Source organism: Pagrus major, chromosome 6 (genome assembly GCF_040436345.1).
Source record: "Pagrus major chromosome 6, Pma_NU_1.0".
Lineage (NCBI taxonomy): Eukaryota > Metazoa > Chordata > Actinopteri > Spariformes > Sparidae > Pagrus > Pagrus major.
The window spans coordinates 37542598-37570483 of record NC_133220.1 but is presented as its reverse complement, the minus strand read 5'-3'; the positions used below and the strand labels follow the sequence as shown (position 1 = coordinate 37570483).

The 27886-nt window shown below is 40.1% G+C and overlaps 1 protein-coding gene across 1 annotated transcript in view; it reads left to right on the top strand.

Annotated features, from left to right (window-relative positions):
- LOC140997980 (dihydropyridine-sensitive L-type skeletal muscle calcium channel subunit alpha-1-like) overlaps positions 1–27886 on the top strand; it is a 238979-nt gene that overhangs the window by 72784 nt on the left and 138309 nt on the right. Inside the window, exons 13-23 of the mRNA XM_073468075.1 lie at positions 4271–4391; positions 4519–4633; positions 9641–9743; positions 9838–9907; positions 10012–10144; positions 11249–11378; positions 11515–11574; positions 18907–19013; positions 24537–24624; positions 24717–24824; positions 24951–25003. Of these exons, the coding sequence (XP_073324176.1) occupies positions 4271–4391; positions 4519–4633; positions 9641–9743; positions 9838–9907; positions 10012–10144; positions 11249–11378; positions 11515–11574; positions 18907–19013; positions 24537–24624; positions 24717–24824; positions 24951–25003 (1088 nt within the window). The remainder of the gene's footprint in view (positions 1–4270; positions 4392–4518; positions 4634–9640; positions 9744–9837; positions 9908–10011; positions 10145–11248; positions 11379–11514; positions 11575–18906; positions 19014–24536; positions 24625–24716; positions 24825–24950; positions 25004–27886) is intronic.

Below are 27886 nucleotides of genomic sequence, written 5' to 3'. Positions count from 1 at the left end.
TAATTTTAGGAATGAAATACAATAAGCAGTTTGTGTTGTGTGGCCTGGGATCATCAGTCTATCCCCCGCCCCCTCCCCCTTGCCTCTTCTGACACACACAACCTGTGTGACTCTCAGCAGCAATTTGACGTGACAATGAGGGCGCCCCAGCGCCCACTCCACTAACTTGACATGGAAATGAACGGTAGTCTAGAAAACTGGCCAGTTTTGTTTTGTCTTTTTTTTTTTTTTTTTGAGGGCGCTCATGCGCCCTCACATAGATTGCGCCCTGGGCGGTCGCCCACATTGCCCATAGCAAAAACCGGCCCTGCCTAAAATCACACAAAAAACATAAAATCCGTGTAGGAAAAGGGGTGTCGTGTTTTTTTCTTTCTGCTTGCAAGCACTTTCCTTAGAATAGCCCATTTTTACCGTTTCTTCCTGCACCAAACGCACGCCAAACAAGACGTCAATATTCAGGAAAAAGCATGGCGTAAATTATTATAAGTCTGGTTTTACTTGGCCTATCAACACAAAAACTGGTATGTAGTTTGAAGTCCGCACTTTCGACACAAGTTGAAAAGGAGACTCAGCGAGACTCCAGAAGGTTAATTGGATATGAAAGTGTAGAGATAGAGAGGAAGAGAGAGGAGCTCAGCGTATCATGGGGAGTCCCCTGGCTGTCTAAGCCTATGGCAACATAGCTAAGGGCCTGTGCAGGCATTCACTAAGCTTTATCCAAAATGGAAAGTTTTAAGCCTACTCTTAAACTAGGGTGTCTGCCTCCCGTACCAAGACTGGAAGATGGTTTCACAGGAGAGGAGCTTGATAACTAAAGGATCTTCCTCCCATTCTACTTTTGGAATCACAAGTACCCCTGCATCATGGGAGTGCAGTGTTTTTAGTTTGGTAATAGGGTACTATTTGGTCTTTAAGATATGCCAGTGCCTGGTCATTAAGGGCTTTGTATGTGAGGAGGAGGATTTTAAAATCTATTACAGATTGTACAGAAAGCCATTGCAGAGAGGCTGCATGAAGGTTAGCTAACCAATTAATGTCATCTGGCTTTAATTGATAAATACAGCTCTGTATCATCTGCATAAATGTGTTTTCTAATGACTTTACCTAAAGGCAGCATATATACAGTTAATAGTATTGGTCCGAGCACAGAACGTTGTGGAACCCTGAGACTAACTCTGGTATGCAATGAGTATTCATTGTTAGCCTGTACAAACAGAGATCATATAAATAGGAGTTGAACCACCTCTTAATGCCAATTAAATGTACATTATGCAAATGTAGTCAATGGTGTCAAATGCAGCACTAAGATCTAACAAGACTTGTGCAGAGTGAAAAAAAATTATGAAAGAGAATCCAGTATACATCGGTAACCAAATTGGCAACTAGACAGAATGAATACCTCACCCAGTATGTAGAAACCAAGGCCCCTTCCTGCAGTCAGACCTGGGAGGGTAGCTTGCCGGCAAGTGTCTAGTGGCCAGGACTTAGCCCATGGGTTCAGCATGACTCTGCCCAAAATAACTACATGGAGCTGTCCCCCTGTTGGCCAAAAATGTGCCAGGCCATAGGCGAGGGTGGGGACCTGGGCATCCTAACCCCTGGTTTTACAGACGGGCTCTGGGTATGTGGAATGTCACCTTGCTAGTATGGGAGGAGCCAGAGCTGCTGTGGTGGGTGGAGAGGTACAACTATATATAGTTGGGTTGAACTCCAGAACCCTAGAACCAAAATCCTGGAGGAGGGCTTGACTGTCTCCTTTTCCGGGTTGTCCAGGGTCAGAGGTGCTGGGCAGGTGCAGGGTTTCTCAAAAGCCCAAAGCTGAGTTCAGCAGTGTTGGAGTTCTCCCTAAAGAACAAGAGGGCCGCCTCTGTGCAACTGCAAGTCACTGAGGGGAAGGCTTAAACTGTTTGTGCTTACGCAATGAACAGCAGCTTGGAGCAGCTGGCCTTCTAGGAGTCTTTGGGTGGTGTCCTGGAAAGGGTTCCATCTGGGGACTATAATTCCTCTGGTGGACTTCAATGCTCATGTTAGCAATGATGGAGACAGCTGGAGGGGAGTGATAAACTCATCACTGGTAAACCCAAAAAAGCAGTGAGGGTTAACTGGAACATCTGGCAAAAGCCTTAGTCCATCAGGTCTTCCCCTCCCACCTCCGGAAGTATCTCTCACTGATCCCGGGGACATCGAAGTGGACCATTTTCAAAGTCCCAGAGTTATTTAATCCCTATACTACCAAAGTGAAAGCTGTGTCTGTATACTCAGCACAAAGTCAAACATGTTTCCAGTGGGTGTTAGACTCTGCCAGGGTTCCTTATTCTGGATCCTGTTTGCGATATTAATAGACAGGATCTCCAGGCACAGTCATGATATGAAGAGTGTCTGGTTTAGGAACCTCAGAATTGCATCTCTACTTTTTGCAGATAACATGTTTCTGTTGGTTTCTTCGGTCCGTGATCTCCAGCAGGCACTGGGGTGGTTGGCGAGTGTGAAGTGGTTTGGATCAAGGTCAGCACCTCCAAGTCGGAGGCCATGGTTCTCTACTGGAAACAGTGGATTGCCCCCTGTGGCTGGCTGTTGAGCTCCTGCCTCAAGCTTATCTCTAAGTATCTCAGAGTCTTGTTAATGAGTGAAGGTAGTGTGAGATGGACAGCTGGTTTGGTGCAGCGTCAGCAGTACTGCAGGCATTGCGCCTGACCATTGTGAAGAAAAAGCAGAGCTGGAAGCTTTCAATTTACCAGTTGATCTACATTTCAGCCCTCACGGATGGTCGTAAGCTGTTGCTAATGACCAAAAGAATGAGATTATGGAAACAAGCAGCCTGTCCTCCATAGAGTGGCTTGACTGTATTCAAGTCATATCCAGTGCTGCGGTGAAAACACACTTCCTCCTATTCATTGGAATGAGGGTGGTGTGTTTAGGGTTAGGGTTGCAGACCACAGTGGGTGCCAAAAAGAAAAACCACACAGCTGGCTGCAGCGAAAAAGTTGGAACAGAGTCAACTTTTGAGTAGCAGCTTCCCCCTTTGACAAACTCGGGGTTAAAGTTCTCAACATGACGTCACACAAACAGGCCATGGAATGACACTCCCACACAACTGCACAACCCTGTGACTAATCGCCGCAACACCAGATTCTGTCTGAATGGAGCCTTTGATATAGGATGAGGAGCTCGGACTTCTGGAGGGAGCTTGGAGTAGAGCCACTGCTCCTTTGTGTCAAAAGGAGTCCCAATTGATCTTGGGACCTGTAACTGCTTTGAAATGGCTCCAAGTGACTTTCCCGACTCGTTCAAATCAATAATGTGCTCTTTCAGATCAATGCTGAGCTCCTTAGACTTTCCCATTATAGTGGTTGTGGCTGAGTCTAATGGGTGAATCAAACAAGTCCTATTAAAATGGGTCCAGAAAAGTCATCAACTGTTATCAATCAGAATCACTCAGAAGAAGTGTAAACTTTCTAAAATTACCAAAATTGATCGTTAAAGTTACTGTATGTATAGTTTTGATCCAGCAGATTTGGTCACATTTTCAGAAGACCTATAATAAATTAATTATTGAACCAAACTTCATGAATGTTTTTTGTGACAAAGTAGTTTGTGTTCCACTCATTCATCACATAAAAATGAGAGCTGTAGAAACTATTGGAACTCAAGACTGCCATGATATACATGTTCTTTACAAGTATGTGTAAACTTTTGACCAAGACTGTATATACATAGATATTTCTGTCTTTGTCTGTCTACACAGTTCAGTTTTAAATGTAGACAGGGTTTTATGCATCTTGCCCCTGGTTCTTAGATAAAAAAGATTAGAATTCTGTTGCCCTTATTGTTAATCGTGGACTAAAGTTAGAGATATGCTTTGTAAACCCTCAATCAATCGATCGACTACTGCATTCTGTGTCAGTCTTTATGTTAAGTGTTAAAGTTACTACATAAGCTCCTCTTCTTCATAGTAAATGATGCTAATAGGTCCAGAGACATTCAGCCACCTATCAAAAATTAATTTCCTCTGTAACAGGGCACCCAGCTCGTAACACCTGTCCTGGTTGAACATGTGCCCCATGTATGGAGGCAGAGTCCTCAGCAGCTGTCAGGGTTCGATTCCGATTTCCGTAACTCTTTAGTACTGATGCAAGCAAATATCATGTGTAATGTTTAGGTTAAATTGAGGTTGTCATGAAAATGCTTAGTGTTTAAAATAATGCGATTGAAACTTTTAAGTACAATAAATATGCTGATAGCACTGATGTGTGTATTTTATTTGTTTCAGATCCTGACAGGTGAGGACTGGAATGCTGTCATGTATGATGGCATCATGGCTCATGGAGGACCAAGCATGCCTGGTATCCTAGTCAGCATCTACTTCATCATTCTCTTTGTCTGTGGAAATTGTATCCTTCTTGTGTTTGTGTGAGTGTATGTGTATGCGCCTATGTTTTACCAGCACTGAACTCAAACCATGACAAACTCAACTCAATTCAAATCACTGTCATAATCTTTGACTCCCCAGTCATTAAGTCATCCTTCTAAATGTCTTCCTGGCCATTGCTGTTGATAATTTGGCAGAGGCTGAGTCTCTGACTTTGGCACAGAAAGAGAAAGCAGAGGAGAAAAAACGCAAGAAAGCACTCAGGTAAGATGTACATACACACAATCTTGAGCCTATGAATGGGACTTAAAACTGGGGTTGCTAAGTTGGAAAAAAACGTCAAGCCCAGGCTAGATTTTGAAAGTATCCAGCCAGTAAACCCCGCCCCCTGCACTCAGGCCTCTCTCCAAAGCCACTCCCCCCAAACCATGAACGCGCACTGTCTGACAACTGCCGAATTCCGCCGTCGGAGTCCAAGTCCTCACGAGCAGTGGGAAGAGGAGTGTATCAGTGCATCATTTTCATCACAACATCTAACAACAAGTAGCTACTTCATGTCTCATTCACCTGTAAGTAAACACCTAATATTATCATTTTGAACGTAAACAACCAACATAGCCATTGCTAGCACTGATAGCTGTCAAGCTAGCTTTGTTAGCATTCAGACATTGTTTTGAAAGTGTATTTTGATGTTGTACATTTTTTGCCAAGTAGTTTTTCACAATTTGAATTTGTGTTTTGGTGCATAACAATAAACACAGTAAGTAGAAAAATGTAAAGAAAGGTAAATGGCTGGTACTTAAAAAAAAATGTAATATAAACTGGGACATCTGTACACTTTTGTCCAAGAATGTCTAAAGTATTCACCGTTGACAGTGTATATGTTCACAGTATGCTGAGGACAGTCAAGCTCTGTTCCATAAAAATATTGAATCATGTTGCTCATCTATTGCTTTACAGGCCAGAATTCAAGGACTACGTTGGGAGCAACCACATCAAGTGCTGGAACTCTGCCTGACACCTATTTATTTGTCGTTCTGTATTTACTCCTTGTTTTGCATTATCTCTAAATTGTTTGAATAAAGTCTTGAAAATGATGAATGCCTTTTCTTTACACTTCCAGCATAAACAACCAACCCATTACAGTTCTTACACTTTACATGATGCACTAATAATAACAACTGAATCAGGTAAGACTCTTGTTTATTGAATCGTTTGGGAATACATGTAAATAAATAACACTACGAAAATAGTATACCTTTTATCGTTTAGACAGTATACAGTACAATTAGCATAAACAACTATATGCAGGAAGGACGTCCAGAGGTTTCTTGACTGATTATAAATACAGATCAGTGTTGGCCAACAGGTTAGGCTGTTGATGTTGGTGCTGTCTCAATCCTCTACTGTTTTGGCAGTGATTGTCCTGTAGAAAGAATGGCACAATTACTTATCTGACAGTAAATACAGCTTTTCAAGGACCTTGAAATTATTTTCAATTTATTATAACGTCACAACTTCCACAAATATTCCTGAAAACAACCAGAAATAAACTGTTACATCATAATTGTGCCATTTACAGTCATTTCATATTTACCAGTTCTACTTTTTTGGGGGTTAGCAAAATGTCACTTTCAGAGTAATTTACATAGTTTCACGTTCTCATTATTTTTTCTATGCATTTTGATAGTAGTGTGTACAAGCTCTACTTGCTGTACACCTTGGAGTACCTGGCCTAAGAGAAAGGAGTTCCATCATCTCTGCAAAAATTATAACAATTACAGAAAACTGGATAAGGATAGAGAAATAAATGTCTTTACAGGACATAAAGTTACATTTGAATGTGTTTATGGGGCATAAAAACGTTATTGATTCTGTCAAAGACATCACAGGACTGTTATGTAAAAAAAATGAAGTCTGGAGTTAGGTGGGTGATGGGAAGCTTATGTGATGGGTGGCAAGCAAGTATTTATAGGGATTGTCAGGTGCATTCTGTGTTTCCCACATTCTACTGTGGTCAGCTGACAGTCAGATCATGAATTGAAATCCTAAGTATTTTCTTTTAAAAAGATGTCTTACTAATATGCAATAGTCATTTTCCTGGTGCAGCTAATGAAATGATGCCATTCCTTTGTATATTGTATCCCTGCTAAGGAGCACATTCATGCATATGAAGCAAACCAACTTGATATGAAAGAAGGACACATGTACATATGAAATGTATCCATCAAAGATACATATTACACGAATAACCGAGGTCTGATCCATGTTGCTACCAGCATCAAGTTACACTCACCTGTCAGAGAGAGACTCTACAGAAATAGTGGAAACATCAGGGCATGGTTCTCCTGTGAATTGACGCTTCAAGGCTGGAAGTTGATGTGTCCCTCTCATAACTATAGGACACAGAAATAGGCAACATAAGCATATTTGTAAAACGTCCAGTTCAAAGGCTACAGTATATGAATGAACGTCACATAGATGCCATCTAACGACATCTGCCTACAACTACAATGCAATATATTCACAGATATATGCAATCTTCCCATGAACTCCGAACAGTGGACTTGGCCTTTCACATTGTCTCATCGAAACCCCAATCTTGGCGACGAAGGGCTTCACTGATGTTGGCTGCAGTGCGATTTTCCAGGAAAGAGCTCGTCTCGAGGCACTTTAATGCAAGTTCTCAGTCACACATGATAAAGTGTGCAGTCAAAGACATGTATGGGGTCATGTCCTTTGCTGACCATGTATCAGACGTCAATGCAGTGCTTGAACTTCTTCCCAGACTTTGTTATACAGGTCGGGTATGGCCTTTTGGGAAAAATGTTTCCGTCCAGGCAGTTTGAATTGTGGGTCCAAAGTTTTCACCATCTCACTGAAAGCCTTTCTCTCAATGGTGTGGAAGGATACCATTTCTTTAGCAACTGCAACTTGCAAATGTTTTCCATTTTTGACTGTCCTTTTTTTTATACTTCATGGTTTTAGCAAGACCACTTGCCATATGGGTGGTTGATAAAGGCCCGGGTTTCATAATCGTGACTGAGGAACCGGTGGCTGGAGTACCCTTTGACTATGTCCTAACGTGCAGCAGCTGATAGATGATGAACTTTGAGGTGTGGGTGGAGATTTGACGTGTTACCTTCTTTACTCACAATCCTTATGAGGTAAATAGTGCACACAGCTTCCTACATATTGGTTGGCTCACCTTTTGTTATTTGGAGTAAAGCCAAAATAATCCCAAACAGGGGCAGACGCATTTTTCGTTTTTACAAGTCCTGTCTTTATATCCTCAGAGCCACTAGCACTGCCACTTGCTATCTTTCTCTGCTGAGCTGCCTGCCTGTAAACACCAGTCGTGCACCTGCCTGCCCTCTAGTGGTGCATGCTGCGCACTAAAATACATGACCTCACTACAGCATCTCCCTATCAGTTTAATAGAAAAGGGAGCGTCTGTATAATTGACGGTCTTGAAAATAAGACCATCAGGTTTTTTTAATACCGTGGTGTACCGTAATACCACAATACCGCCCAAGCCTAGTGCACAGCTCATGTTTTCTGGCAGTGGCCATATAACCAGCCACCTATTGACGGTGGAGCAGGTGATCCCCTGGTCATAGCTTCATTATCCAGCCCTGAATTCTGTAATATCACTGCAACATAATCCTCCTGTTTAAGACAAGCACTGGACACAGCTACAATTGTTGTGGCAGGTGCAGCAATGTCTGAAAAACAAAACACACCTGGCACCAAATCTAGCCAGCTAGCTAACAATAAGCTGGCTTTTTCTGTTAGGAAATGGTGGACTCTGTCCTGATATGTATTTGTACAATCTTCACAAACTCAATAATTCACCATGATTTAAAATGGTGATATGTAATGTAAAATAACAGAAAAAGACTTAATTACAAGAGCTCAGAGTCACAACCACCTACTTAAGCACATTGAGCTGAGGAAGAGTGAAGGTCATTGACTCCCTAACATGACGTAATATGATGTGTTGTTTGAAAAAAGAGGGATTTTAGGATCTATGCTAAAAATAACCTGCAACCAGCAGGCACACACACTGTTATACTTTCTTTTTTTTTTAATCTTTTTTTTTTAAATAAGGGTGGTTCTAGGTGTGCTTTTATTCTATGTATATATGTATTTTATTTCACAGAAGTATATCAGACAGTACTCTTTGTCATGTTCTATGTGAGCTTTGCCTGTATTTGTATTGCTTTTCTCCGCCCATTGGCATTTAAGAGTAGCTCATTACCTTGTGTTTAATTCAAGCTTTTATTTTGAAAGGTAGATTAAGTCACATGACAGTGTGCAGAGTCTGATCAGGAAAAGCACAGCTTCTATATGCCATGCCGTCTGCTTGCAGCTCCAGCTATCATCTCTTTTCCTCCCGCTGTTTGTGCCTAGGAAATTATCGCTTGTGAGTTGTGTTCACATTTTCAGTTAATTCTGTTCTTACACAGATTTCTGTAGTGCATTTTGAAATATTGCATAAATGTTTACTTTCTTTCTCTCTTTACATGTAAATTGTGCTAATGCTAAATTAACAGTAGACTACAACTACAGCTATTTGCATTATCATTTCTGTGAATATTTTATGTTATTTTAGTGACAATACAGTAATTGGTAATTATTTCTTTTTATCATTTCAGTTTTACAAAAAATTGTTTCATGAGAGCGAAGACCTCATTAAAGGCCATTCAACTTTATTCCCGCCTCTGAGTTTCTCTTGGAGCTTGTTCGCTATCTGTCAATTTGTGTAAAGACACACACTGAGGACAGAATACTCTTGGCAATCACAGTACTTTAATATATTGTTAGTAATACTTTAAACGTTTGAACAGAATGTTTCGCACCCTCAGACTGGAATACATTGTAGCATGTCTTAAAACTCCATTATCTTTTCTTTTAATGTTTTTTAATCTGTTTTGAAAGACCTTAGGACAGAATTGTTAGGTTACCAGTGCTTAAACTGATAATTTTGGATACATGGCTTATACTCCACATTGTTCCTTTGATGTTATATATGGTAATACCCTATGTTTTGTTTTGTTTTTAACTTTTAACAATTACTTGTTTTTATTTTGTGCTACTGCCTGCCTTGGCCAGGAGTCAAGGAGTTTCTTAATCTCTGTGGGACCCATCCTACAAAATAATTGTTAAAATAAAGATGTTATCAAAACAACATGATTATTCAAGTTATAAAATACTATGGTTTTCTTTCATGCCACAAACCAAGAAATCCTCCATTGTGTGTCTTTATAGGGCCAACATGCCTGATAAGTCGTCAGAGGAGAAAGCAAATCTGGCAAAGAAGTTGGCTGAGCAAAGAGCCAAGGGCGTAGAGGGCATCCCTACTACTGCCAAGGTGAGGCACCCAAGAGCATTCATCGACCATGTAAATAAAACAATATTTTCTTCCCCTTTCTTACCTTTAAACTATTTCAATTTGAAATCTGCAGCTCAAAATCGATGAGTTTGAGTCCAATGTCAATGAAGTCAAAGACCCTTTCCCTCCAGCAGATTTTCCTGGTACTGTAAATCCCAATTCCTCCATACTGAATTGTTAATCATACTGTTCCAAACTCAGAGGTGAATGTTGTCTTTGTTAATCCCTCCCTTTTTCTGTTGGCTAGGTGATGATGAGGAAGAGGACCCTGAGATCCCAGAAAGCCCCAGGCCTCGTCCAATGGCAGATCTGCAGTTGAAGGAGGAAGCAGTCCCGATGCCAGAGGCCAGCTCATTTTTCATCTTTGGACCTCAGAACAAGTATGATTCTGGCAATTGTTGGTGTTGATAGGAATGAAAATGAGTTCATGAAAAGTGACAAGAAATAGAATGAAAGTGGGGTGGGGCTCATGTTTACTAGTAGTAAAAGTATAGATTTTTTCAGTCCATTAAAGCAGAAAAGGTTCAATTTATAAATAGTCAAAATAAATAGTCTGTTTGAACCACAGTCACAGGGCTGGCCAGTGGCCAAGCAGAATGGAAAGAATGAAGTGTAGGCCTACATTTTGGCTGAATTCACACAATATCCAGCATTGAGGCAGCTTCCCACATTTAAAATTTTCCCACTATGACACAATCAGAAAATACAATTTTATTTCTCTAATGAACTGCTTTTTCGTGATACCGCTGTTCGCTCTCTTGCCAAGCCAAAAATACATGATCTGTACCAGATACTCATTTCAGCCGGGTGACGATATCTAGACTGTGACAATATCTACCAACTTATCACATGGTAATTTTGCTTGTAAAGTTCATGGATCTATCAAGGGAAATCAGTATAAATGCATCCTACTATCTCTGCTTGTCATTGTATTGTCCTGTTTGAAAAGCAGAGGTCACAATCATACTCAAGAATATAGCTTCCCGTTATTATGTATCCCACCTGAGTTCTCATAAGATCAGTCCTACTCTGCCTCTGATTGGATGGTTTTGTTGGTTGGGCTCTCTAACTGCTGTACACAGCAGATTCATTATTAAATAACATGTTCATATTTTTCCTTATTTTGTTTTTTTAATATTGTGATGAAGGTATCCCAAAATACTTGGAAAAGTTCTTGCATTAAAAATGATCTAATAGTGGTTAAAAGGGTGCACACTGGATTGCCTTGAAACAGCTTAAGATTTCAATATTTTGTATCAGTTAATTATCAAGTGAAATGCATGTACACACATGGCACAGAAGAGGCAGTTTGGTAAAAATGTTTTGCCACAAATTACTGATTGTGTTCAGACCAGAAGAGTGCTTCATAAAATAATGGTCACTTGTGTTTCCTGTTTGAAATGCATCCCTGCCTGCTGGAGGCATTTCACATGTGCTTTAAAATTGTCAATTAAGATAACGAACGTCTCTTTTAATCATTTCAGGTTCCGGAAGCTCTGCCATCGTATTATCAATGCAACTACTTTCACCAACATCATCCTCCTCTTCATCCTACTGTCATCTATTTCTTTAGCTGCTGAGGATCCAATCGACCCCATGTCCTTCAGGAACCAGGTAACACAGTGCATGCCCGCCTCATTGTAATTTCTAACTTGCCTCACAGTGAGATTGAAAAATTACAGTTACAGTATTTGGCATATACTGTATATTATCCTATTATTAATACTACAAATAATGTGATATTTTCCAGGTGTTGGCCTATGCTGATATAGTCTTTACTTCGGTGTTCACAGCGGAAATTGTACTCAAGGTAATAACAGGCACCACAGTTGTTGATATAGATGGGTGACAAATTAAAGAAAAATCCTTTAGTGATGTGATTTTTTCATTTTGAGAATCACATGCTATGATGTTGACTGTCAGCAGATCTCGAACCAACTGAACCTATTTTTTGGAAGGGTTTTTGAAGAATATTGCTCAATACTCTAGTAAAGTTTCACAGATTTTGAGAATATGTTGTGTCGGTGAAGCTCTACTGGAAATTTGTGAAAATATATAAACTCCATATTGGATTTTCCTTTCATTTGTCACTCACATGTATATTGTAATGACATGTAATAAAATCTGAAATCACTGGAGCACTCAAAACACTGTAAAGTATGACAGGGCACAAAGAAAAATGTGTGTCTAAAATCGTTTCACTCAAGCAACACTACTGTTTTCAAAACATAACCATAGCCTCAACTCTGACAGCTTGGTGGAAAGCACTTCACATCACTAACTCCACGGGTGCCCATTACCCTGCTCACTGATTTGGAACAACCCTGACTTTTGTGTTAATAAAAAAAAAACACATTAAACTTCACTTCCTGGATAAATAGAAAAATCACACATTTACACCATATTATTAGAGGCAATCATTTTACAAATTTTAAACAGCTTATGCAACAGTTTGGCATTGGAACAACACAGTTTCTGAAATACATGCAATTAAAATCAATCATCCAATCAAAACTCAACAGAAATGTTGATACTCTAACACAACCCAATCCAATAGACTATTTTCAATTTCTCAGAATCAAAGAAAATCCTCTAAATACATATGCATACATATATATATATATATATATATATATATATATATATATATATATATATATATATATATATATATATATTTCTCAGCACATCACACACCTCAATATGCCTTCCAATCACCAAATGGGAACAAGATCTCTCAATCACTACCAATGCCAACTTTCGGATCCAAATCTGCAATAATAATTTCAACAAATTCTAAAACACAAACCTACAGCTCACACAATATAACATTTTTCATAGAATACACTACATGGGTGGGAAATAACACACAAAGGGTGTTTAATGGCACAGACAGATGTACGCACTGTTTACAGAACACAACCTACACTTACTAACATGCCATCTGGCACTGCTCACCAGTCAGATACTTCTGAATACAAGTTACAGATCAAACTCAGCATCATACAATAGAAGAATTTTCTAGTAGATATTTTTTCACTCTCCTTTTCTTTCTTTTATTACTATAATCATATATATTATCTATTAACTAACTTGTACACCTATTAAATCATAGTGGTAAAGACTAATGTTATGTCATATCAATTATATTGTCAAGTGAATCATTTTTTAATGATAGTCTATTATTTGTATATTTGCCTTGGTTTTTTTAATCTTTATTTACCTTTTTCTTCTTTTATCTCTTCTTACTTTATTTATAAATATGGTTACATATAGCATAATAAAAATGAAATGTTGATGGTGTTGATGTCGATGTCGATGTAAGGATAATAATATTATTGCAGTTAATGAAATAAAAATAGTGTTATACTACTACTACTACTAATAATAATAATAATAATAATAATAACAATAATAATAATAATAATAATAATTATTATTATTATTATTATTATTATTATTATTATTATTATTATTTAGGGTTCTAACCCGGAAGGGGTAGAACCCTTCTAAGATTGTGCCGGTTTATTAGGGCCCGAGCAGGAAACCTGCGAGGTCCCTATTGTTTTTCTAGTGATTATTTATTTTTTATTATTAGGGCCCGAGCAGGAAACCTGCGAGGTCCCTATTGTTTTTCTAATGATTATTATTATTATTAGGGCCCGAGCAGGAAACCTGCGAGGTCCCTATTGTTTTTGTAGTGATTCTTATTATTATTATTATTATTATTAGGGCCCGAGCAGGAAACCTGCGAAGTCCCTATTGTTTTTCGAATGATTATTATTATTATTAGGGCCCGAGCAGGAAACCTGCGAGGTCCCTATTGTTTTTGTAGTGATTATTTATTTTTTATTATTAGGGCCCGAGCAGGAAACCTGCGAGGTCCCTATTGTTTTTCTAATGATTATTATTATTATTAGGGCCCGAGCAGGAAACCTGCGAGGTCCCTATTGTTTTTCGAATGATTATTATTATTATTAGGGCCCGAGCAGGAAACCTGCGAGGTCCCTATTGTTTTTCGAATGATTATTATTATTATTAGGGCCCGAGCAGGAAACCTGCGAGGTCCCTATTGTTTTTGTAGTGATTCTTATTATTATTATTATTATTAGGGCCCGAGCAGGAAACCTGCGAAGTCCCTATTGTTTTTCGAATGATTCTTATTATTATTAGGGCCCGAGCAGGAAACCTGCGAGGTCCCTATTGTTTTTCAAATGATTCTTATTATTATTAGGGCCCGAGCAGGAAACCTGCGAGGTCCCCATTGTTTTTCTAGTGATTATTAGGGCCCGAGCAGGAAACCTGCGAGGTCCCTATTGTTTTTGTAGTGATTATTATTATTATTCTTTATTAGGGCCCGAGCAGGAAATCTGCGAGGTCCCTATTGTTTTTGTAGTGATTATTATTAGGGCCCGAGCAGGAAACCTGCGAGGTCCCTATTGTTTTTGTAGTGATTATTAGGGCCCGAGCAGGAAACCTGCGAGGTCCCTATTGTTTTTGTAGTGATTATTTATTTTTTATTATTAGGGCCCGAGCAGGAAACCTGCGAGGTCCCTATTGTTTTTCTAATGATTATTATTATTAGGGCCCGAGCAGGAAACCTGCGAGGTCCCTATTGTTTTTCTAATGATTATTATTATTATTAGGGCCCGAGCAGGAAACCTGCAAGGTCCCTATTGTTTTTCGAATGATTATTATTATTATTAGGGCCCGAGCAGGAAACCTGCGAGGTCCCTATTGTTTTTGTAGTGATTCTTATTATTATTATTATTATTATTAGGGCCCGAGCAGGAAACCTGTGAAGTCCCTATTGTTTTTGTAGTGATTATTATTATTATTCTTTATTAGGGCCCGAGCAGGAAACCTGCGAGGTCCCTATTGTTTTTGTAGTGATTATTTATTTTTTATTATTAGGGCCCGAGCAGGAAACCTGCGAGGTCCCTATTGTTTTTCTAATGATTATTATTATTATTAGGGCCCGAGCAGGAAACCTGCGAGGTCCCTATTGTTTTTCGAATGATTATTATGCGAGGTCCCTATTGTTTTTCAAATGATTCTTATTATTATTATTAGGGCCCGAGCAGGAAACCTGCGAGGTCCCCATTGTTTTTCTAGTGATTATTAGGGCCCGAGCAGGTCCCTATTGTTTTTGTAGTGATTATTATTATTATTCTTTATTAGGGCCAGAGCAGGAAATCTGCGAGGTCCCTATTGTTTTTGTAGTGATTATTAGGGCCCGAGCAGGAAACCTGCGAGGTCCCTATTGTTTTTGTAGTGATTATTTATTTTTTATTATTAGGGCCCGAGCAGGAAACCTGCGAGGTCCCTATTGTTTTTCTAATGATTATTATTATTAGGGCCCGAGCAGGAAACCTGCGAGGTCCCTATTGTTTTTCTAATGATTATTATTATTATTAGGGCCCGAGCAGGAAACCTGCGAGGTCCCTATTGTTTTTCGAATGATTATTATTATTATTAGGGCCCGAGCAGGAAACCTGCGAGGTCCCTATTGTTTTTGTAGTGATTATTATTATTATTCTTTATTAGGGCCCGAGCAGGAAATCTGCGAGGTCCCTATTGTTTTTGTAGTGATTATTAGGGCCCGAGCAGGAAACCTGCGAGGTCCCTATTGTTTTTGTAGTGATTATTTATTTTTTATTATTAGGGCCCGAGCAGGAAACCTGCGAGGTCCCTATTGTTTTTCGAATGATTATTATTATTATTAGGGCCCGAGCAGGAAACCTGCGAGGTCCCTATTGTTTTTGTAGTGATTCTTATTATTATTATTATTATTATTAGGGCCCGAGCAGGAAACCTGCGAAGTCCCTATTGTTTTTCGAATGATTATTATTATTATTATTAGGGCCCGAGCAGGAAACCTGCGAGGTCCCTATTGTTTTTCAAATGATTCTTATTATTATTAGGGCCCGAGCAGGAAACCTGCGAGGTCCCCATTGTTTTTCTAGTGATTATTAGGGCCCGAGCAGGAAACCTGCGAGGTCCCTATTGTTTTTGTAGTGATTATTATTATTATTCTTTATTAGGGCCAGAGCAGGAAATCTGCGAGGTCCCTATTGTTTTTGTAGTGATTATTAGGGCCCGAGCAGGAAACCTGCGAGGTCCCTATTGTTTTTGTAGTGATTATTTATTTTTTATTATTAGGGCCCGAGCAGGAAACCTGCGAGGTCCCTATTGTTTTTCTAATGATTATTATTATTAGGGCCCGAGCAGGAAACCTGCGAGGTCCCTATTGTTTTTCTAATGATTATTATTATTATTAGGGCCCGAGCAGGAAACCTGCGAGGTCCCTATTGTTTTTCGAATGATTATTATTATTATTAGGGCCCGAGCAGGAAACCTGCGAGGTCCCCATTGTTTTTCTAGTGATTATTAGGGCCCGAGCAGGAAACCTGCGAGGTCCCTATTGTTTTTGTAGTGATTCTTCTTCTTATTATTATTATTAGGGCCCGAGCAGGAAACCTGCGAAGTCCCTATTGTTTTTCGAATGATTATTATTATTGTTTTTCGAATGATTATTATTATTATTAGGGCCCGAGCAGGAAACCTGCGAGGTCCCTATTGTTTTTGTAGTGATTCTTCTTCTTATTATTATTATTAGGGCCCGAGCAGGAAACCTGCGAAGTCCCTATTGTTTTTCGAATGATTATTATTATTATTAGGGCCCGAGCAGGAAACCTGCGAGGTCCCTATTGTTTTTCAAATGATTCTTATTATTGTTTTTCGAATGATTATTATTATTATTAGGGCCCGAGCAGGAAACCTGCGAGGTCCCTATTGTTTTTGTAGTGATTCTTCTTCTTCTTATTATTATTAGGGCCCGAGCAGGAAACCTGCGAAGTCCCTATTGTTTTTCGAATGATTATTATTATTATTAGGGCCCGAGCAGGAAACCTGCGAGGTCCCTATTGTTTTTCAAATGATTATTAGGTAGCCCGAGCAGGAAACCTGCGAGGTCCCTATTGTTTTTGTAGTGATTATTATTCTTTATTAGGGCCCGAGCAGGAAATCTGCGAGGTCCCTATTGTTTTTGTAGTGATTATTATTAGGGCCCGAGCAGGAAACCTGCAAGGTCCCTATTGTTTTTGTAGTGATTATTAGGGCCCGAGCAGGAAACCTGCGACGTCCCTATTGTTATTGTAGTGATTATTATTCTTCCTTTTTTTAGGGCCCGAGCAGGAAACCTGCGAGGTCCCTATTGTTTTTCGAATGATTCTTCTTCTTATTATTATTTTTAGGCCAAAATGATCGCACTTTTCACTGCCTGAACATACCCCAAAACTCACCAAACTTGGAATATAGATCAGACCTGGCGAAAAATTGTATAATCTGTTGTCGTTGTGAATTTCCACCACTAGGTGGCGCTATTATCAAGGAAAGTGCATTTTGGCTAATAACTCCCACATACTTTGTCGCACATTCAAAAACCTTATACCCACGCGTTCTGTGAATCTTGCTGAATCTCCTGATATAGGCCACGCCCATTTCCGCCTACCGTTTTTTTTCGCTAGCTCGCAAAATGTCGCAAATGTACTTTTTCGAACTCCTTCCAGGCAATTTCCCCGATTTACTCCAAACTTTGCACACAGCAACTGTGGACCCTCGTGACAAAAATTATTAAAAGAATTTTGATATGCCAAAGAATACTCAAGTTATTAAATAACAACTTCCTGTAAAATCGTGTCAAAACAGGAAGTGTTGCATATCTCCACATTGGTGTGTCCAAATGACATGAACCTCAGGATACTACTTCCACATGAGCCCCTTAGCCTCTGTGCAAAATATTGGCGGATGACCACTAGGTGGCGCTATTTTAATTGAAGTATTTTATATCTCCACATTGGTTGGTCGGATTAACACAAAACTTGGTACACTCATTGCCAATGGCCTCCTGAGGAGAACTCATGAAGGTGTTACCGATCTGACACTAGGTGGCGCTCTGGTGGCAGTTTCATTTCATATTTGGCACTGTGCCCACACCATAACACTTATGGATATGAAACTGATTGGGGTGGTATAGACTGGCATCTGTAACTCACACACCAAAAATGATCAGGAGGTGGCGCTATTATCAACACAAAACCGTTTTTGGCTAATAACTCCCACATAATATGGTACACATTGTTAAACCTTATATCTACGTGTTCCCTGCATACAGCTGAGTTGTGTGATGTAGGCCACACCCACTTTCACACTACAATTCCGTTCGCAAATTTGCAAAATGTCGCACACCTGCTTTTTCGAACTCCTCCCAGGCAATTTCTCCAATTTGCACCAAACTTTGCACACAGCATCTGTGGACCCTCCTGACAAAAAGTTATTAAAAGAATTGTGATAGTCCAAAGAATGCCGCAAATATAAAACAACAATTTCCTGCACATTGTGGTCAAACAGACAGTCTTGCATAAATAATAATAATAAAGAATAAATAATAATAATCACTAGAAAAACAATAGGGACCTCGCAGGTTTCCTGCTCGGGCCCTAATAATAATAATCATTCGAAAAACAATAGGGACCTCGCAGGTTTCCTGCTCGGGCCCTAATGATATTATTACAATTCTGTTTTCATTAGGAAAATGCAAGTTGGCACAAACTGTTAGTTCTTAACCAAAAAACTTTGTGATGAGCAGGGTTTGTCCAGTCATCAACAATCTGGATACGTACAGTTTTGGTCAAAAGTTTCCATCCACTTATGAAGGACATGTAAATCACGGCAGTCTTCATTTCCAATGATTTCTACTCTCATTTTTCTGTGATGAATGAGTGGAACACATACTACTTTGTCACAAAAACATTCATGAAGTTTGGTTCAATAATTAATTTATTATAGGTCTTCTGAAAATGTGATCAACTCTGCTGGATCCAAAATATACATACAGTAATTCTAATATTTGGCTAAATGTCTCTTGGCCATTTTCACCTCAATTAGGTGCTTTTGATAGCCATCCACAAGCTTCTGGTCGTCCTCTGGCTGAATTTTTAACAACTCTTCTTGACAGAATCGGTGCAGTTCAACTAAATTTGGGAAGGCAATTCCAAAATGTAAAATCTTACCTTCAGCACGAACTTGTTATTTTGTACACTTGTTTTGTTCATAATGGATAATGAGTACTCCTTTACAGATGACAACATATGGTGCAATTCTTCACAAAGGGTCTTTCTGCCGAAACTCTTTCAACATCTTGGATCTTCTGGTCGTCAGCGTTTCTCTTCTCTCAATGGGCATGGAGTAAGTGAAGTCTAGAAATACACCTCATCTCTTCTTTCTGACTGACCACTCTTATGCAAAGAGCTCTATTATCTATATTGTTGACTCCCGATTTTGATAAAGCAATGCCACATGCCATTACACCTATTATGTCAACAGTCTAGGTGCAACCTTGACAGTATATGCTCTATGACTCCACCCTCTTCCCATACTCAAGATAGGCCAGATGCTCTGTAAAAACAGCAGTTAAAGCAATAAAAGTTCAGAGATGAGCATTGCCCAAGACAGAAACAGTTTACTAATCAAATCCTAAAATTCCCTAAAAAAAAAAAGGCAAATAAAGGTTTGTTTTCTAAACCAAAAAACAAGAGAAACAAAAGATTAAACCAGAATACAAATTGGGCTAGCTAAAATGCCCATATCAGACAAACATCTTGTTAACTTGATATAGTTAACAATATAGACAAACCTAGCACATAGAATATATCAGTTTAACGGGAAGTTGACAGAGGTTCATCCAGGTTCCAAGCTTGCTCAGCCGTTATTGGACCGTAGCATGAAAATGGGTGGGGCTCAGGAAGGGTCGATTATGGTTAAATTAGCTGTTTCCATATAGGAGTTTTGTACTGCCGCTAGTGCTATGCTATAAGGAGCAGCATCAGCAAATCACACCAAGCGCTATGCTGGCGTGAGCTTTTTAAAGTCACAAGATTAATATAAGCATCACTTACCAGAGAATTTAGAGAAACAATTGTTTTTGAGAATGCTGGTTGTTCAGTCCATTGTTGTCCTATATAGTCCTATACGCTGAAGAGCCAGAGTGGAGAGAGGAAGTGACCATGAGATCTTTATGTTTAGCAACTTGGCTGGCTAGGTTGTTATTGGGTTATTAGGAGCCCCCCAATCTCATGCAGGTCCCATGACATGAAACTGGTTGGGTCGTTTTTTGGTTTGTCAGTGCCGGGAACTTTAGGGTTAGGGCATATGAAAAGGCAGTATTGAATCCATGGAAAAGTGACTGGATAGTATCTAATACTAGTTGTCTAGGTTTTGCATACTGAAATCAATTTCGAGGTTCCCTGGTTGTAGTCGAACGTCTTATAGGAAGTTCATTATCACTGTCTCTGTAGAAGAGTAGGCTCTTTCATCTGAAGCATAACCAGTTGTTATGTTTATGAATTATGCATCATCACGTAAGTTTGAACTTTCAGGACTGTCAGCTATATTAGGTAAGACATGGAATGGATCATTCCCTGCTGCTGCATAGGGTGTGTTATGCCTGGCTCAGTGTGGTGCACAACAAAGAAGGGAGGTCCACACAGTAACTTCTTAAGTAACTCAAAATCATTTATTAAAGGGAACTTAACCAAAACAAACTAAAGGCTATCTAAACATAATCAAAACCTTAAACAAAACCAAATAAAGTGCCCAGGAAGGCACCAGCCTTCCAGGGGGGAGAGATAGGGAGCCATCTTGGAATCACCTGGCTTTTAAAGGCTCAGGTGACACCAATCCCTCAACAAGGTGGGTGGGGCCATACCAGGGAGAACCTGAACAGAGGAGCACAGACAGGAAAAGGACAACAGAGACTGGCCCAAGGCCTAGGGCCGTCACAGGTGTGATAATGTGTCCTGTAAATGAAAATACATAAGATTATGGCTCTGAGGGTCTGTATTACTTGAACCATTGATGAGCCGTTTGTCACAAATGGCTTATTTGGTATGTTGATCAATGGAAGCAAGAGCAGACATCAGGCAGATAATGTATAGCAAATTTCTCCTTTTGTGACTTGAAGTCATCTGATAACTCCATTGTCATAAGCACGCTGCTTACCAGCACAATACAAGATTTCAAAGAAAAATGTGGATACTGCAGCAAGCCACCTGTAACTGGTTGCATCCATTTGGCCAATATCAGATGGTTGCTGTCTGTTACCATTGTAGAATGACTACCATACAGACAGTTCTTTTAAGGTTTTGGGTACTGGCCACGTGGTGAGGCTGGAAATGTTATCTGGATCTTTTCCAACACCATTGCAAGAAACCACATGCCCTAAGTAACAAACAGATCTTTGGAAAAGTATTGACTTTTCCAAAGACAGTTTAAGGCCAAACTCCTTCAGCCAATAAAGCTATTTCATTAGTCCTGCTTCATGTTCTTCTAGGGTGGGTGCAAAAACAATCCAGTCAAAGACAATGACTTCCCCCAAATGTATTTTTCTCATGCATTTCTCCATGAGATTTTGGAAAGTGCTAGGTGAATTTGTAAATCCTTGGGGTATGCGATCTCAATCCCAGAATCCTAATGGACACCCGCAGACGGTTGTGGATTTGTCTGCTTTGTCCATTTCAACATCTCACTTCACTGATGCTCTGTAGATGGTACCAGTGATGTTCTGGGCACTTTTAATTACCCGTTGTAGAACCTTGTTGTCCTGGGCCGTAATGAACCATGCCAGTTTGTAATGTGTCCAGTCAGTGTGCTCTCTATTGCTCCTCAGTAAATGTTGACCAGAATCTTGCTCCGGAATTTAGTCTTCCTAAGTTTCTGTAGGAAATAGAGCCTTTTCTGTGCTTTTTTAACCATGGTGGTGATAACCAAGATAGGTTCTCAGTGATGGTAAGTCCAAGGAACCTATAACTGTTCACCTGTTCCACCTCAGCTCCACTGACGGAGACTGGGGTATGTTTCTTTGCCTCCTTTTTACTAAAATCAACAAGCAGCTACTTGGTTTTGCTGACGTTGAGCAGTAGATTGCTCTCTGGGCACCACTCTGCAATATTCCTGATTTCCTCCTGATATGAACTCTCATCATTGTTTATAATACAGCTGATGATGGTGATGTCATCCACATTCTTCACAGTAGAGTTCTCCTGATGTCTGGGAGTGCAGTCATGGGTGTACAGCAGTGTGAACAGGAGGAGGCTGAGCACACAGCCCTGGGGGACTCCGGTGTTGAGCGCTAATGTAGGGGAGGTGTGACTGCCAATCCTAACACTCTGGGATCAGCTTATGAGGAAGTCCAATATCCAGTTGCAGAGTGCTGTACTCAAGCCCAGAGTGTGTTGGGTTTTGAATGCTGAGCTGAAGTCAACAAACAGCACTCTGACGTAGCTGTTCTTATTCTCCAGGTGCGTGAAGATTGAGTGAAGAGCAGTATATATGGCATCCTCCGTGGATCTGTTGGTTCTGAAAGCATATTGGTGAGGGTCCAGGCTGGCAGGGATGTTGTCTTTGATGTGCTGGAGAGCCAGTTTCTCAAAGCACTTCCTCAGAATGGGGGTGAGAGCCACAGGAAGGGAGTCATTTAGATTCATACAGCAGACTTTTTAGGTACAGGAACGATGATTGCTGTCTTGAGGGAATGGTCTCCTGTGAGAGTGAGCTGTTAAAAATGTCAGTAAAAACATCAGCTAGCTGATCGGCACATGTTTTGAGTACACTCAGCAGGATTTTTCTAGTATTGGCTGTGGTCACTGACAGTGGTCGGTCATCTGGACATGGAGTATCCATAGGGAAGCAGATGATTAACCTAAAAGTATAGGAGACTGAGGAGTTTTTACATCAGGCACCACCAAGCAAGAATATGTACATCTACTGACTGACTGTACCATAAAACTCAGGACATTGAGTTCAGTGTAAACGATATATGGCAGTGCTTGTCCATTAGCCCCCTCCACTTCAAGAATATCAATTAAGGGTTAATTTCTTGATCCGATAGATAACTGCAATATAATGAATAGGGGACTGCAGTCACCTGTGAACCTGTGTCCAATAGACAGCTGAGTTCTGTTCCATTGTTTTCACTTGCATTGTCTTTTTGGTGCCAGTGAGTCCTTTTTGGTAATTGCAGAGATGAGAAATGGACTGTGGCTGAGAACATTTTGTGGGACATTGATGTACTGCAGCAGCCCCTGTCTGCCCTTCCTGAATAGCTGCATTTAGTTTGATCTGATGAAGCATTCTTCATGTCCCACATCTGTTGTTTTTGTTGAAGCTGCTTTTGTTGTGTTTTTACCAGATTTTGGTTGGCTGCATTACGTAGCAATGTGACCATCATCACCACACTTAGAACATCATCAACACTCAAAATGTTGTTGTCTGTTTCTGAATGAGTAACACCAATAATTATTACAGAACTTGACACATAAACCCCTGACTGCTGAATAAAATCCATCTTAATACAAAAACCATATTCACATTTTAGTAGTCACAAAACTTATCAAAACCAAAATACAGAGGCATTCACATTTATTAGTCTCTTGGTGTGCTTGATATTTACTTTAGACTATGGGAGATTAGTATAGCTGAATTAATACATAGTTACAGACGTTTATAGTTAAAGTTATTAAAGGTCACTAAAAATAATTTACGTTTACAATTTCTAAATTATCATTTTTTGTACAACATTTACATTCTTACAAATAAATCTCATTTGTGAAAGTCGCAATTTCCTAATCAAAGTAAATACATCCTTTACCAAAGGCTATACAGCAACAAATCATATACTTTTCACATACAGAAAGAGTAAATCAGAATTCAAGAAGGGCTAGCTAAAAAACCCACACCATAAATAAATCAAATACACAGTTTCACACAGAATGCTCATTGGTGTTAAATTAGCAGTTTCCCTATGGGAGTTTTGTATTGCAGCTAGCGTGAAGCTGGCAGGAGCAGCGCCAGCAAATCACACCAAGTAACTACAAAATTAATAATGCATAAGCGTAACTTATTGATTAGTGCAAATAATCTATTTTCAATCAATTTTTGAGGGCGTTCAGTCCATTGTCTGCCACATGTCAACCAACCAGAGTAGCGGGAGGAAGAGGAAGTGACCTAGCCCAACCCAGATATTTATGCTTTGCAATCAGTCTGGCATTCATTAGGTTTTTATTAGATTGTTAACCTGGGCTACACTAGTCATAAATACTGGGCATTCATTGCTGCAGATCAGCCTCTGAGCATTGCAGTTTCTTGTCATTTCTGCTATGACATCAGCAAGTTGCTGATTTACAGTATAAGATGTCGACCATATTATCTGCCCAGAGAATTCACCACTGTTTTTATTGTTGCCTTGTACATTCCCCCAGAGCACCGCATCATGTGGTAGGCCGCGTTGCCAGATGAGCTGAACACATTTTATGGTTGCTTTGATCTCCTCAACAAAGACTCAGATGAAAAGCCTACTCTGCTTCCACAGAACCAGTCAATGTCAGTAACGAAAGCAGGTTTGAGAAGGATCGGTCCATATAATATACCTAGCCATGTACTAAAAACATGTGCCGATCAGTTAGCTGAAGTTTTAACTGACATTTGTAACATCTCGCTCTCACACAAGACTGCCTCAATACAGCTATTACTGTTCCTGTGCCTAAAAAGGCTTCTGTGTCTAGTCTTAAATTTAGGGGAGGAGAAAGAGACCTATCACATCAAAAAAATATAATCCAGGGTTATGACATGCCATTTGACTAAACAACAGTATATTGCCATAGAATGAATATGATACATAAGTAAGCATGGTTAGCTTGTGTTTGTATCATCCAGATCCAGTGCCATCTCAGTCGTGAAGATTCTCAGAGTGTTAAGGGTACTCCGGCCCCTGAGGGCCATCAACAGAGCCAAGGGGCTCAAGGTATGATATATCTATCAATAGACTTTCCCTTTTAAAAATGGCTGAATAATGACCTGATTTATCATCAATTTGTAATATCTCTGTCTTTGTAGCATGTGGTCCAGTGTGTGTTTGTTGCTGTCAAGACCATTGGAAATATTGTACTGGTCACCATGCTACTGGACTTCATGTTTGCCTGCATTGGAGTCCAACTTTTCAAAGTGAGAAGAGTAGGAAATAAGATGTCACACTGTTGTAGCACTATATTCGATAATCTGAATGAAACTTATGTATAAAGTACCTTGTCTATCTGCTTTCCCATAAAGACACTTTTGTTGCCTTCCTAGGGCAAGTTCTACGCCTGCACAGATCCTGACAAAATGACAGAGAATACATGCAAGTAAGGACTTTATTTTATTCATTTGAAATGTGATGCTGCGTTATGCTACTAAAGCCCTATTTGTTTTTTTTATATCTGGAATGCTCAGCAGTCTATGCTGTTTGTTGCTCTGTATGGTGGTGGTGGTGATTTAAACTGGTGGGTGGGGGACCATTCAGTAAACAAGGCACATCTGACAAAAATAATTAGTCACATTATTTAAGTTCCACATAGCTGTTTCCAGGGCTTTTAACTGCATCTCAGGTCTTCATCAGCTGAATGAAGTTTCCTCAGTTTTCATCATGTGAGAGCAAGACTGAACTTTTGTGTAACACCACGTATGACAGCTGTGGGGAACACTAACTTATTATTGTTTTTCCATCAAATGAATCACACTTTTGAGGGACTAAACAAGCTCAAAAACTCATGGAACTTTGCACAGGACATCACTTTTGGTGAAAATGTAAGTTTTCTATTGTTCTTTCCATGGGCTCATCAAATTGGCTTGCTGGTGTCCCATAAAGGGCAGCACCCCAACATGCCTGACCTAAATGTATGATATTTGGTACATGTGTATGACACCTAGATCTACAAAAGGGTGTTTTGGTGCAATAACCCAGGAAGTCGGCCATTTTGAATTTAGTTTTTTTTTGTGCCATTTAGCAAATTCCTCCTACAACTTTAACCTGATCAACTTCAAATTTTGTGCAATCTTAACACCTTGAGTCGCAAAGTTGAACAGAACGCTGTGACTCGAATCTGCCCCAAACGTCACATGTTTGATCAAGCCACTGCTGAATCAGTTCTATACACAGCAGCAAGCAACCCACATCGATTGGATTTCTGCCCAAAAAACTGCTAAGAAACTCATCAGTTCAAGTAGGTATTTTCTGGTTGAATTTAACAATTCATACCAACATTCTGGAACTACTGTGGCTCACCCGGTCACTCTCCCTTTATCCTCTCCCATTTAGGGAAACTGATCACCATGACCAGGGGGAAAAGCTGCATCTCCTAAAACGTGATTAGAAAGGCTCATTGTTCTCTCTCTTCACCCCTCTCATCCCACCCATTATGGATCAGGATGATACTTTTTATGACCTGTCCTGCCTGATCCATGGACTGACATCCGCGCACACACAGAGGTCCTTGACAGGCTCGTATGGATTGGTGCATTAGAGCCCTGCTAGCCGATGCCAAACGTTACGCCTTTCAAAGCAGCCCGGAAATTGTGGCTGCCCTGCTCATGCTGATAGATAACCACCGGGTCATAGTAGACCTGATACAAGGCAGTTGGGGAGAGAGTCTACGACCAAGCCAATCTTACCCCAGAGGAGACAAGCAGAGGCTGAGGAGGTGTGACAAGTGCCATTTTTCAATTGCATCTGCCAGCTTGGCTCTACTCGGTTTGACTCCCGGCACAGCAGGGATTTGCATTTCAACAACAACTGGGCTACCTGCTTGAAGGTGTGTCTTAAACTAATGACACCCTTGTGCCAATCCCTGCACTGATATTAAAAAACAAAGTGGCTCTGCTAATTCAGTAACAGACATGTTCATTTCCTATAACTTCTTCACAATAAAAGCCTCCCCATTATTAAGTCATTTAAAAGCTTTTATTATGAAGCTGCATTACAGGAAACTTTGCTTTCTTGCCAGCAGTAACCAAACATGACTCCCAAAACAACTGAAAGCGAACACGAGGAAATGGTAAAACACAGCAGATGTTTGAAAGTACAAACAGGATGAGAGAAACTAAAGAGCTGATGTTGGAAGCTACAAACGTACTGAGAGCTGAACACACTGACTTTTAGAAACGTATTTCTCTGAGGTTTCCTGCACAGACATGAGTATCAATTTGTAACACACACTTGTTTGAGGGGGAGACAGGTGCTTGTTACGGGTTGGCCACAGTAGCGAGACATCATGGGCTCGGCTCAACTCAGCGCAGTAAAACTGGTGATGGAATAACAAGTCAGTGCAGCTTGGTTTGATGAGCTAATGAAGCCTTCAGGCTCCAGCCATTTTGTGTCTACTCTTGCTCAGACCAAAGGATACTGGCAGGTACCCCTCACAGAAGCAGCCAAGGAAAAGACAGCCTCCATGACCTCTGTCCTTAGAGCCTTATGACAAGCTGACCTGACAGGCAATCACAAAAAGTGTCACTCAGGCCCACTAGAGGCAGAATATCTTGGCTACACTGTTTGGAGGAACAGTGTACAACCCCAACTCATGAGCTCCTCTGCATGAGATGACAAAAAAAGCCCCCCACATCATGTCACCTGGAATGCTGAAGCAGAGGAAGTGTAAACTACCCTTTCAAATGCCCTACTTGCCAAGCCAGATCTGAGTTTACCAAACTTCAAGGAACAATTTGTCTTCCAAGCCAATGCCTCCTGGTCAGGGCTTGAAACAGTACTGTCCCAGGTCAGAGGAGGTGAAGAAAGCACAGTGACATACATTTGCTGTAATTTGCTAAAACATAAACAAAATTATTTTACAATAGAGAAAGAATGTCTTGCAATTAAATAGGCTTTAACCAAGTTGCAACATTACCTCCTTTGTTGGAAAGTTCACCCTGGTAACAGACCATGCACTGCTAAAATGGCTCTCCAGCCATTGCTGCAAACAGAGCAGAAAGCAACCAACATCGCTTGGATTGCTACCAAAAGAGTGCTAAGAAGAGTCTTCAGTTCAAGTTAGACCCTTTTCCCTGTTAACTGGAGAATCTATTAAAGACACTTTATTTTTCAAGGCATCTGTCTAAGCCTCCTATTTTGTTGTAAGTAATGCCACAGGGTCCCCTGGGTTGCCACAGTATCTGCAGGTCGCTTTAGTTTCCTCAAGAAAAGTCTTTATATGATATTAGATCAGCCTCATTCCATATTTACTCCTGCTTGCTAT